The 12744-nt window shown below is 42.5% G+C and overlaps 1 protein-coding gene across 2 annotated transcripts in view; it reads left to right on the plus strand.

Annotated features, from left to right (window-relative positions):
• LOC143486732 (uncharacterized) overlaps window positions 1–8245 on the plus strand; it is a 62105-nt gene extending 53860 nt beyond the window's left edge. For both annotated transcript variants that reach the window (XM_076986121.1, XM_076986122.1), the window contains exons 9-17: window positions 576–752; window positions 933–1109; window positions 2085–2258; window positions 2472–2645; window positions 2790–2963; window positions 3070–3243; window positions 3460–3636; window positions 3830–4006; window positions 5063–8245. In XM_076986121.1, the coding sequence (XP_076842236.1) occupies window positions 576–752; window positions 933–1109; window positions 2085–2258; window positions 2472–2645; window positions 2790–2963; window positions 3070–3243; window positions 3460–3636; window positions 3830–4006; window positions 5063–5069 (1411 nt within the window). In that variant the 3' untranslated portion in view covers window positions 5070–8245. The remainder of the gene's footprint in view (window positions 1–575; window positions 753–932; window positions 1110–2084; window positions 2259–2471; window positions 2646–2789; window positions 2964–3069; window positions 3244–3459; window positions 3637–3829; window positions 4007–5062) is intronic.
• The last annotated feature ends 4499 nt before the right edge of the window (window positions 8246–12744 follow it).

Here is a 12744-nt window from a genome sequence, read left to right on the forward strand (position 1 = left end):
ACGACTGACCTTGATCTCAAAGTAGTCTGCTATAAGGAACAAATCTGCCTTACGGCAGGAATCGAATTTGTCCACTGAAGGCGCAGCAACGAACTCATCTAACTCAAACATCGTCCCACAAGTTGTACCTACCGACAATACAACAGCACACCCACACCAAAAAGCACGAAAACCGCGAACCACCAAAACCACCCACCCAAACAGGAAAGGAAAACAGAAACCCTAACCGTAACATCACTCACTATCAGAAACCCCCTCCACATTGTTTGACTCTCTTGGTCTGGTCGTGAAACCCATTGTGGCCCTTCCTGCTTACCTTTTGATATGCTAATTGGTTCAAAAGGTCAGCCCATCCTGAACCAGGCACTTTGTGGATCTGTTATGATAACAAATTTGAATGCAAGGAAGTAAGCCAGTCACCTTTGGGTCCATACTGTAATTTCTTACAGTACTGTCTGTGTGTGTGTATGTGTGTGTGTGTGTGTGTGTGTGTGTGTGTGTGTGTGTGTGTGTGTGTGTGTGTGTGTGTATTGAGCTCTATGTACACTGAGGTGTTTTTCTCCTTCTCTCTACAGTCTCTCCAAGTGCAGTATTAGAGAGGAAGGCTGTGCTGCTCTGTGTTCAGCTCTGAAGAAAAACCCCTCATCACACCTGAAAGAGCTGAAACTGAACTACAATGAACCAGGAGACTCAGGAGTGAAGCAGCTCTCTGCTCTACTGGCGGATCCATGTTGTAAACTGGAGAAACTAGAGTGAGTTACTGGACTACTGATTATAGACACGTGAGAGAGTGTGTACATCTGTTTGTGTGTATGCTTGCATGTGTGTGTGTGTGTGTGTGTTCCTGTGTGTGCATCTTTGTGTTCCAATGTCACGTGTGGTGAGCCCTAAGTATACTGAATGTGTGTGTGTTTTTCTCCTTCTATCTGCAGTCTGTCAAGCTGCAGTATTAGAGAGGAAGGGTGTGATGCTCTGTGTTCAGCTCTGAAGAAAAACCCCTCATCACACCTGAGAGAGCTGAACCTGTACCGCAATAAACTTGGAGACTCAGGAGTGAAGCAGCTCTCTGCTCTACTGGAGGATCCACACTGTACACTGGAGAAACTACAGTGAGTTTCTGGACTGTTTGTAGACACACACGTGAGAGAGTGTGTACATCTGTCTGTGTGTATGTCAGGACTGGCTCGGATGTCGGACCTCCAGCCGCCACTGGAGGTACCCGAGTCAGTCTTAGACTTAATCGGCGTAATCAGCAGTGATTTGTCTCAGCTGTTTTCTTGGCTTCTTAAGGAAGCTTGTGGAGACTAATTACTACTGAATCGTTTTGGCTCACCGTTACGTCCTCAGCCCTTTCTCTGATCTCTCGTCCTCTGGTTGCGGGATAAAGTTGAAGGTGTCTCGTCACCTTGTCTGTTTTTCTCTCGTTCTTGTTCTCTCCCTCTTCTCTGCTTTGTTCTTTCACTTATTCGAGTATCTACCTCCTGCGCCACTATCTGGCCTCTCTCAAGTTTTCCCCAAGCTGTTTCTCTTCTTATCCGTAGTTCATTTTGTTTTTGGGAAGGGTTTTTATTTGTTTTGGCGTTCGCCTGCTGCCAGTCACTTCCCCTGGCGTCCATAGTTTCGTTTTCTCATGCGTTGAGTTTCTTCCGCATTGCGATCTTTGTGTTGTATTTATTATTTTTTCTCCCTTGCTTATTTGGTTGAGTTTTTTTTTTGTCTTTTTTTGCATTGAGATTTCCGCGTTTTCTGTTTCTAGTTTTACCATGCTCTCATGGTTTGGTTTGGTTTTTTTTTATTTATTTTGCACGTTGGGTTTTTTCATGTTGTTTTGTTTATTGCTCAAGGTAGTTTGTGTGATCACTCCTCACTCTTGCGCTCGGCTCTGCCTTGTAACGCATTTCTGTTACAAGCTGGCACTTGGGTCCTCCCTTCTCTCTGTTTCTTACGCAGTGTGTACATCTCTGTAACTCGCCGCGTTACAATGTATGCTTGCATGTGTGTGTGTGTGTGTATACATCTTTTGTTCCAATGTCACGTGTGTTGAGCTCTTAAGTACACAGGTGTTTTTCTCCTTCTCTCTACAGTCTGTCTAGCTGCAGTATTAGAGAGGAGGGCTATGCTGCTCTGTGTTCAGCTCTGAAGAAAAACCCCTCACACATGAGGGAGCTGAACCTGAATAACAATAAACCAGGAGACTCAGGAGTGAAGCAGCTCTCTGATCTACTGGAGGATCCACACTGTAAACTGGAGAAACTACAGTGAGTTTCTGGGCTACTGTTGATGGACACACACGTCAGACAGTGTGTGCATCCGTATGTGTGTATACTTGCATGTGTGTGTGTGTGCTTGCATGCATGTGTGTGTGTGTGTGTTTGTGTGAGTGTATGTGTGTAAAGCCCTAGTTATACTGAATGTGTGTGGATGTGTTGAGTTTTAAGAGCACTGAGGTGTTTTTCTTATTCTCGCTATAGTCTGTCTGACTGCAGTATTGGAGAGGAAGGCTGTGCTGCTCTGTGTTCAGCTCTGAAGAAAAACCCCTCACACCTGAGAGAACTGAACCTGAATGAAAATAAACCAGGAGACTCAGGAGTGAAGCAGCTCTCTGTTCTACTGGAGGATCCACACTGTACACTGGGGAAACTAGAGTGAGTTACTGGTCTACTGATTATAGACACACGTGAGCGTGTGTGTGTGCATCTGTGTGTTTGTGCTTGTATGAATGTGTGTGTGTGTGTGTGTGTGTGTTGACCTCTAAGTACACTGAGGTGTTTTTCTTCTTCTCTCTACAGTCTGTCTGACTGCAATATTAGAGAGGAAGGCTGTGCTGCTCTGTGTTTAGCTCTGAAGAAAAACCCAGCACACCTGAGAGAGCTGAATCTGAACTACAATACACCAGGAGACTCAGGAGTGAAGCAGCTCTCTGATCTACTGGAGGAGCCAGACTGTAAACTGGAGAAACTAGAGTAAGTTACTGGACTACTGATTATAGACACACATAAGAGAGTGTGTTTGTGTGTGTGTGTGTTGATCTCTATGTACACTGAGGTGTTTTTCTCTTTCTCGCTACAGTCTCTCTAAGTGCAGTATTACAGAGAAAGGCTGTGCTGATCTGTGTTCAGCTCTGAAGAAAAACCCCTCACACCTGAAAGAGCTGGACCTGTACCACAATGAGCTAGGAGACTCAGGAGTGAAGCAGCTCTCTGCTCTACTGGAGGATTCACACTGTACACTGGAGATACTACAGTGAGTTACTGAACTACTGATTTTAGACACATGTGAGAGAGTGCATCTGTGTGTGTGCATATGCTTGCATTCATGATTGTGTGTTCATCTGTGAATGTGTGTGTGCGCACCTTTCTGTGCCAATGTCATGTGTGTTGAGCCCTAAGTATTCTGAGAGTGTGTGTGTGTGTGTTGAGCTCTGTGTACACCGAGGTATTTTTCTCCTTCTCTCTACAGTCTCTCTAACTGCAGTATTAGAAAGGAAGGCTGTGCTGCTCTGTGTTCAGCTCTGAAGAAAAACCCCTCATCACACCTGAGAGTGCTGAACCTGCACAACAATAAACTAGGAGACACGGGAGTGAAGCAGCTCTCTGCTCTACTGGAGGATCCACACTGTACACTTGAGAAACTAGAGTGAGTTACTGAACTACTGTTTATAGACACACATGAGAGAGTGTGTACATCTGTGTATGCTTGAATGCATGTGAGTGTGCGTGTATACCTGATTTCCAGTGACACTTGTGTTAGGGCTTAAGTCTATTGAGTGAGTTTGTCTACACGTGTGTTGAGCTCCAAGAACACTGAAGTGTTTTTCTCCTCTCTACAGTCTGTCTGTGTGCAGTATTACAGAGGAAAGCTGTGCTGCTCTGTGTTCAGCTCTGAAGAAAAACCCCTCATCACACCTGAGAGAGCTGAACCTGAACTACAATGAACCAGGAGACTCAGGAGTGAAGCAGCTCTCTGCTCTACTGGAGGATCGAAACTATAAACTGGAGAAACTACTGTGAGTTACTGGACTACTGATTATAGACAAACGTGAGAGTGTGTCTACATCTCTGCATGTGTATGCTTGCATACATGTGTACATGTATGTTCCTGTGTTTGTGTATGTAATGCCCCAAGTATAAAAGATCTTATGGCTTCACACATATACACACACAGACAGGAACATGTACGCACAAAAACATGCAAACGTACACACACAGATATGCACTCTAAGTTGTGTGTGTGTGTGTGTGTATTAGGGGTGGGCATAGATTAATTTTTTTAATCTAGATTAATCTCACTGAAAACTTGAAATTAATCTAGACATCTAGTGTTACAATTAATTAACCTCATTAACTGAATATCATAATTATCAGTCACAATAATGAGTGATGTTAAGCCTCCATTCCTCTGTTATAGCGAGAAACATTCAGGTTTACTGAACACACACACAACTGAACACACAACTTCATCTGTCAGTCATTTGTAAAGAAGTGTAATGTAAATGTGTTACGTTAGTGGCATTAATCAGAGCTTCTCCCAATTAATTATTTGTTTTGTGGTAGAATTGTGGCACTGCTTTATCACTTTGAAATATGTGATAGTATAACGTACTTTGAGTACAGCGTATTAACCGCAAACCCAAACTCCTCGCCTTCGACTGAGCTGTATGGTAAATTTCATTTTACACACTTTGCAAACAATTGTGCTCATATCAAGCTCTCTTCCCTGGGGATTTCTAAAATCCAAAGTGTACCCAAACACTGGCTTTTAGTGACGACGGGGCAGACTGAATCACGCTGTCCTCATGCTCCATGCTGCAGACTCCATTCACATAAAGGGAGCTGGCTAAATAGCTTACTGCACAGTGGCTGAGTGGACTCGTAATGCAATATGCAGCACACCCTGGAGTAGGAGCGGCAAAATATAAATGTGAATGGTTGCAGACATAAATGCATTTTAAAGTCAATTTGGGGGCATTCTGAGTCAGTTTAGAATAGCCAGGGCTAGAAATTGCGATCCTTTAAAAAATAGTGTTCAGCACCCCTAGTATTAATCATGTTCTGTCTTAAAGGTTCTGAAACAGACGGATGGCCCTGGAGATCCTTCACATCCAGGAGACACCTGAGAAGCTTCTTACCCAGCGCTGGATCGCTAGTCAACACTCTCAACCACAACGCCTGAAAGAGTCTATGGCTCTAGTGTGTGCTGATCTGGTGAACGTTGGAAGCTCCGGGCAGAGAGCTGGGCTCAGAGAGATTTTGGTTGTCCACTTATTTATTAAACATGAAATTCCACGAGGGTTGGATGGGAGAGGGATTATGAAGACATGAATTTGTGTAGGTGTCTGAAAGTATATGTGTGTGGTTTCGATGCATTGATGCACACAAAGTTGGAAATGGGACACCACTGGACAAAGTTTTCTCTCAAATCCTTTCGGTAGGGACACACAGGCCGTGCGCATCTGTGCCCTACTGACCCAGATGAATATACAGCGACATAACGAGAACTGCCCCCCCCCCAGTCCTGACTTTTAAGGTTTCAGGGGAAACCACATTGATTTATCTAGCAGCTGTGTGTCAGGAATGGCAATCACGCCCGTGACCGCCAGAGGGCGCCATCGCCGGAATATTGACCAGCACGCCTGACTCCAATTTACCATTTACCACACCCTACTTAAGTGCAAAGTATTGCCTCTCCGAGTGTCTCTACCAAGCCTTATTCATGTATTTCTCTGACTGTGATTCTGGTTTTTGATCCTTGCATTGGCCTTTTGATATTCTCCTGTTTTGCCTAGTCCTTTTTGTACCTCTGCTTGCCCTTCTAAGGTCTTTTCTGGTTTTCGCTGCCTGGTTTTTTGACTCTCCCTTTTGCCTCGCCCTCTTGTGCCGCTGCCTGCCTTCCCTACGGGGTTGTCCTCTTTTGGGACCACTGCTCATAGTTTTTTCTGTATTAAAACCAAAGTCTTATACGCCTGCTTATGGATCCTTCTTCCCCCTCGGGTTCACCACCATTACACTGTGTGTAACACCTCCCCAGCCCTTTGTGTATTAATAGGGGACTTGGAGAACACAAGCATGCACGTTAGCAAACAGGTAAAATAACCTACAGCGTTCAAAGATGGCATCCTGCCACTGCGCTGCGCAAAATCCAGCTAAGGCACTGGACTCTGCCTGATGGGCATATCGCCGGATTTGTGTTCGACCCCTGAGAGGGATACAGTGACGCTTCTCACTATAACATCTCCGGGTGATCTATTGTGGACGCGTGTGGATCAAATGTTAACGTTTGACCGTTGTAGTTGGGTTTTGCTCAGAAAATGGTGGTCCCTGCTAAAGCTTTCAGACTTTGTTGTTCTCTGAAGCGCATGGCATATGAGCCAGACGTGTGGACTCGAGTCACATGACTTGGAATCGAGTCCGACTCGAGTCACTAAACTCGACAACATCACTGAAGACTTGCGACTTGACTTAGACTTTACCTTTACTGATTTGGACTTGGAATCGGACTTGAGCTTTAAGACTTGAAAAGACTTGAAATGCTTATTTTAACATAATAAATAAGTAATATAGAATCACATAACTGGATCATTTTGTATTAAATGGTGCTGTAAAATGTGAACCGCTCAGCTCAGTTTATCCGTAACCGAGAGGGGGAGAGGGGGAGGGGGGCAGCAGCGTTGAATTTGTGCAGAGATGACAAGCAACATGCTCCCAAAAATTATCCTGTTCAATTATAAAGATTATGCTGTTGTGAATAAAAGAAGAACAGCAACATGCAAGACATGTGAAGTCAGGATAAGAGATGGAGATGCAACCACTTCAAACTTTGTTCGACATTTGAGGCTGCACAAACAAAAGTGAGTCTCTGCTATGTATATTTCACATAATACTATAATGGTTAGCTAGCTAGATGGGATGTGATAACTCAGGGGTCGAAAATTAACTTTTACAAGGGTCCACATGAGCAATTTGACTTGTGTGAGCGGTCCGCACCAACGATAATTCGAAAGCGGGTACCGGGAGGGACTGACAGACGGACGGACGAATGAAAGTCACTGAGGCGAGAGGGGGGAGGTGGTAGGTGACAACGACAATTGCGACGACATCTCACTCAAGCGAACCGAAACACTCAAATGCCTAACGTTAGGTTAGTCTGACTAACTGAATATACTACTAATCAACTGCATCAATTGTGTTAAATATTGAAATTACATCTGGTGACTTGACTAGGACTTGAAGTTTAAGACTTGGGACTTGGCTCGAGACTTGATGTATTGACTTGGGACCTGACTCGAGACTTGATTGTGAAGACTTGAGACTTACTTGTTACTTGCAACTTAGTGACTTGTTCACATGTCTGATATGAGCTATCCTGACTTTAGGTTTTAACAGTGTTAAAATCCCTCAAGCTTAAAGAAAGTTTATTATATTACAACATTAACTAACCTGACATTACAAAATTATTAGATCCCACTTAAATTTTTACCATCAATTGTCTTTTAAGTGTCGGGTACGCGTCCTAACCTTAAGCTTAAAGCTTGTGTTTTTGTCAGACCCATGTTTCCTGACACAAGGAAAACACCCAAATGACTTGCCCTGGCTCATCTCCTACATCAGGGGTACTCAACTAAATTTTTCCGCGGTCCAATTTTGGCAGATAGCGGTGGGGTTGGCGAACGTAAGTTGTTGAGCGGGGGTGGCAAACGTAACACTCGTGACGGAGTGTTTTTTCAATAGCCCTGAAATAAATGCTCCGGTTTAAAATTAATTCTCCCGTCATAAATTATAAATATGTTTTTTTTGTCCGTATCCAGTTAATCAGGAATGAGATTGGGTCCGGACAGGACTGCGTTCGGGTCCGGATCCGGACCGCGGTCCGCCAGTTGAGTACGTCTGTCCTACATGTTCCCACCCTGTCCACTGATGACGTGGGCATGGTCATTGACAGTTATGAGCTTGCTAATAAACCACCATCCTAAATATTTATTTCAAATCATTTGTCTTTATTGGTTGACTTCACATTTGATGTCACAAATTACAGCGGCATTTTAAGGTCTCATACAAGCATTCACTTTACAGCCATGGAGACATAAAACATGTCTTTTCTGCAGACAATGTACTGATATAAACAAGTAAAAAACTTATTCAGTCCATTTATAAATGTATTTTGAAGTTGAACAAGTAAAACTAAACTAAACTTTTTTAAGGTAATTGTATATTTGAAGTCTTAACTGTATACACCTCCTCCAACAAAAACGTTTTAAGTAAACATCCATTTACTCAGAATATTTTTGGTTTGTTTGGCTATTTAATAAAGCGCTAATATAAAACCTTCATAAACATTTTATCTTCCTAAATCTTTGTTTTTGAAGTTCCACATATTTGAATCATGTAAACACACACTTTGCTTGCCCTGCTTTCTGAATGATGATGAAACTGCAGCCTTGACGCACCCCGGACACACGCTTCTTAGTTGTTCTGTCTATTTGACCTTAACCGAAACTTGCTTGACTGGCCATATTTGTGATGTGTGGGGGAAAGTTCACCTGAATGATTCATATTACAACTGTGTAAAAACACGACCTAAACATTAATGTAACATTCATTCTCGTTTATTTTTGACTCATAAAAGTGCATTCTTTAAAGCTTACCCTATTACAAAGCAGTGTTATACATTTTTGTGATGTCCGGGGCGCAGCGAAGGACGAGACAGAACTCCTTGCTTTTCTTCCAAACGTCACATATTTATTATTACATAAATAGCGCTGCTAGCGCACATAGAACGTAAATGACGTGTTCACACACATAGACTCAGACAACGATGAGCACAGGACACTGCGCGAACGCACATTAAGTAGACAAACCACATCAACCCCACGTGATGACGAGACGAGCCACAGGTGAGACGAATCAGCACAAGACACAACTGCACCTATGGAGATCCACAGACGCAGACTAGGAGACGCAGACAACGTAAACACACGCCCAAAAGGGAGGGGGCGGGGTCCTCTACGTGACAATTTTTATATTAGGACAAAATGTCAAATGGGTATGTCACGTAGGGCTATGCCCCCCTCTCCTCGCTGTCACTCCACTGCCTCTGTTCCTCGTGATTCTGTTGTTCCGTGCCCCTAGTCCCGCCTTGCTTGTCTGTGACCCTGTCTACCATGCCCGTGTCATGATCGTTGTCAACTGTGTCTTGTTATGTTCCTTGTATATCAGTCCTTGTTTCACCCATGTCCGTATCGGTGGTTTTGTTCTCCTGTCGGTTTGTACTGTTAGCCTGTTGTCATTCCCAGTCGTGAGTTTACGCTTTGTGTTTTCAGTTTTCCGTGTTTATCTGCCTGTTCCGTGTTTTTCCCATCGTGTTTAAGTTCCCTGTCTTATAATGCCCGTGTACCTTACATGTTCTGGCTGCCCTCCTGGTTTGACCCACACCTGTCCGTTCGACCATGGTTTTGGTAATCCCTTGAATAAATCTCGCTCTCCTCAGCGTTTGTGTCCGCCTCCTCGCTCCGCAGCGCGAGCTGCGTTACAGGGTAAAAATAGGTTTTGAAGACAAATAATGCTTTTATTACATGCAAATCTGAGCTACAAATGTTAGCTAGTTAATAGATATTCTTGCAAAATCTGTACAAGTTGACATGTTGACAATCAATCAATCAAATTTGATTTATATAGCGCTTTTTACAACAGTTGTTGTCACAAAGCAGCTTTACAAGTGCCGAGTCCTAGCCCCCAGTGAGCAAGCCAAGGGTGACAGTGGCAAGGAAAAACTCCCTAGTTTTTTTTTGCATGAGGAAGAAACCTTGAGAGGAACCAAGACTCAGGGGGAGAACCCATCCTCCTCTGGCCGACACCGGTCACCATGACAACAACAACAATTTAGACAGAAAGAAAGAAAAGGAAAAAGATGTAATAATGTCCATCTTGGTGTAGGCATCCGGTTAGGCAGGAGGTGGCTGGCACAGGATGGATCGCTTGTCTCTCCTCATCTCATTATTCCTCAAGCAGGCGGGCAGCCATGTGGAGAAAATAAAACTAGCTCTGTATGAGGACATATACAGGACAGGTGAAATTATAAACATTTCTGGAGTGTGGCAGCAACTCCAGCATTAAGTTAAATTATTACACCCTAGCTAGTGCCAGTAGACCAGTGCTCCAGTCTACCATAAAATCCTTCGTCTATGAACCCCTGGATCTGTACCTTTATCTAAGGGGGGATATTAATTATCAAACGCTAAACTAAATAAGTGGGTTTTCAACCTAGACTTAAAGATTGTGACTGTGTCAGAGTCCCGGACGCATTTTGGAAGGTTGTTCCAAAGCTGGGGGGTCTTACAAGAAAAGGCTCTTCCCCCTGCTGTTACCTTATTAATTGTTGGAACTAATAAAAGACCAGCACCCTGTGATCTTAGTGGATGTGGGGGTTCATAATAGGAAATAAGTTCCTGAAGGTATTCAGGAGGAAGCCCATGCAGTGCTTTATAACTTAATAAAAGAATTTTTAAATCAATACGGAATTTAACTGGGAGTCAATGCAGGGCTGATAGGACTGGTCTGATATGCTGAAATTTTCTAGTTCTGGTCAGAACTCTGGCTGCGGCATTTTGAACTATTTAAAGTTTATTTCGATTCCTATTTGAAACATCCTGACAGTAGAGATTTACAGTAGTCTAATCTGGAGCTAACAAAGGCGTGCACCAATTTTTCTGCATCATCCTGTGATAATGCATTTCTTAACTTGGCAATATTGCAGAGATGTAGAAAAGCTATCCTAGTAGTATTATCTATGTATTTATCAAATGATAGGTCAGAGTCGAGTATGACGCCTAGGTTTTTGGCTACTGTGCCAGGTGTAATGGGGTAGTCTGCGAGATTAAGCATTAGACCTGGATTTTTCTGTCTTGAGGCCTTAGGGCCCAGGAGGAGAACTTCTGTTTTGTCCTCATTAAGTTGGAGGAGGTTTCGAGACATCCAGCATTTAATATCTCTTACACAGGCCTCAATTTTTCCTGAGTTTGTCATCAGGTTTGGCTTATATGTAAAGTTGAGTGTCATTTGCATAGCAGTGACGATTGACACCATGTTTGTTTATAACTGTGCCCAATGGTAGCATATATAATGTAAATAATAATGACCCTAAAATGGAGCCTTGCGGGACCCCATATTTAACTTTTGTATGTTTGGATGGAATATTATTGAGCTCTACAAACTGTAGAGTGATTTGTATTTGTGATTTGTAGAGTGACAAAATAGTGATTTGTTAAGTAAGAGTAAAACCATGAAAGGGCTGTGCCTGAGACTCCAATCCAGCATTCTAACCGCTTTAGCAAGATCCTATGATCAATTGTTTTGAAAGCTGCTCTAAGATCAAGAAGCACTAACAGTGATACATAGCCTTGATCTGAAGCAAGGAGGAGATCATTTGTGACTTTGACTAATGCTGTTTCAGTACTGTGATGGGGCCTAAAACCAGATTGGAACTTTTCAAATATGTGATTCCTATGCAGATATAGGCATAATTGCTGGGCAACAGCTTTTTCTATGATCTTAAATATAAATGATGTGTTTGAAATGGGTCTATAATTAGATAGCACAGTCGGATCAAAATTTGGTTTCTTGATCAGAGGTTTAATAACTGGTAATTTACATGATTTGATTTATTTGATTTGATGATTTGGGCATGTGACCTATTGTAATGGATGAGTTAACTATAGTTAGAAGAGGTTTAGTTATAGCTGGTAATACCTCTTTTAATAACTTTGAGGGAACTGAGTCTAGTGTGCAGGAAATTATTTTCTCTAATTCTGATTTTGGGAGTGGATGAAAAGCATCAAGTTTTTCTCCTGGTATGTAATTTAAATCAATATCAACCAAACCAGATGACATACCAGTTGTATTGCTAATAAAAGGTTTTATATTTTGTCTAATATTCTCTATTTTATTATCAAAGAAATCTATAAATACATTACTAGTGAGTTTTACTGGAATCTGAGGTTCTGCGCCTGCTTGATTTTTTGTAAGTTTAGAAATAGTATTAAAAAGAAATCTAGGATTGTTTTTATTATTGATTTTTATCAGTGAGGCTAGGTGTGCTGAGCGTGATTTAGTGAGTGCCCGTTTGTATTCAATAATGCTAGGATTGTTTTTTATTTTTCTGTATCAGTGAGGCTAAGTATGCTGAGCGTGCTTTAGTGAGTGCCCGTTTGTAGTCAATAATGCTATCCTTCCAGGCACAGTGGAATACTTCCAATTTAGTAGATCGCCATTTCCGCTCTAATTTACGTGCTATTTGTTTTAAGTTTCTAGTTTGGTCAGTGTACCATGGGGCGAGCTTTTTGCATCTAGCCTTTTTATATTTGAGTGGAGCTACTATATCTAGAGCTGATCTGCAGGTATTCTCTAAGCAGTCGGTCAGACTGTCTAACTCTCCTGGATCGGATGGCAGATGAGCTAAAGCAGTTAAATTAGGGAAGGTTTCAATAAACTGTTGCTGTTGATTAATTTTTCAAGCACTTTATACACATACATAATTAGTTTATGATTATTATCAATGTGCATCAGTAACTTGAGGCCTAGAACTGAATATCTTCTTCGGGCAACACAACCCATCTCAGTCATCCTGGACAGGACTCCCGAGTGTGTCAACATGATGAAGCGATGCTCTAACACGATCATACTGTACTCTGTGCCCTTCAGCCGCCAAGATGCCCTTCACCATCTATATTCACTATAGCCAGAGTGTGGCATT

This window comes from Brachyhypopomus gauderio, unplaced genomic scaffold (genome assembly GCF_052324685.1).
Source record: "Brachyhypopomus gauderio isolate BG-103 unplaced genomic scaffold, BGAUD_0.2 sc45, whole genome shotgun sequence".
In the NCBI taxonomy this organism is placed as follows: Eukaryota; Metazoa; Chordata; class Actinopteri; order Gymnotiformes; family Hypopomidae; genus Brachyhypopomus; species Brachyhypopomus gauderio.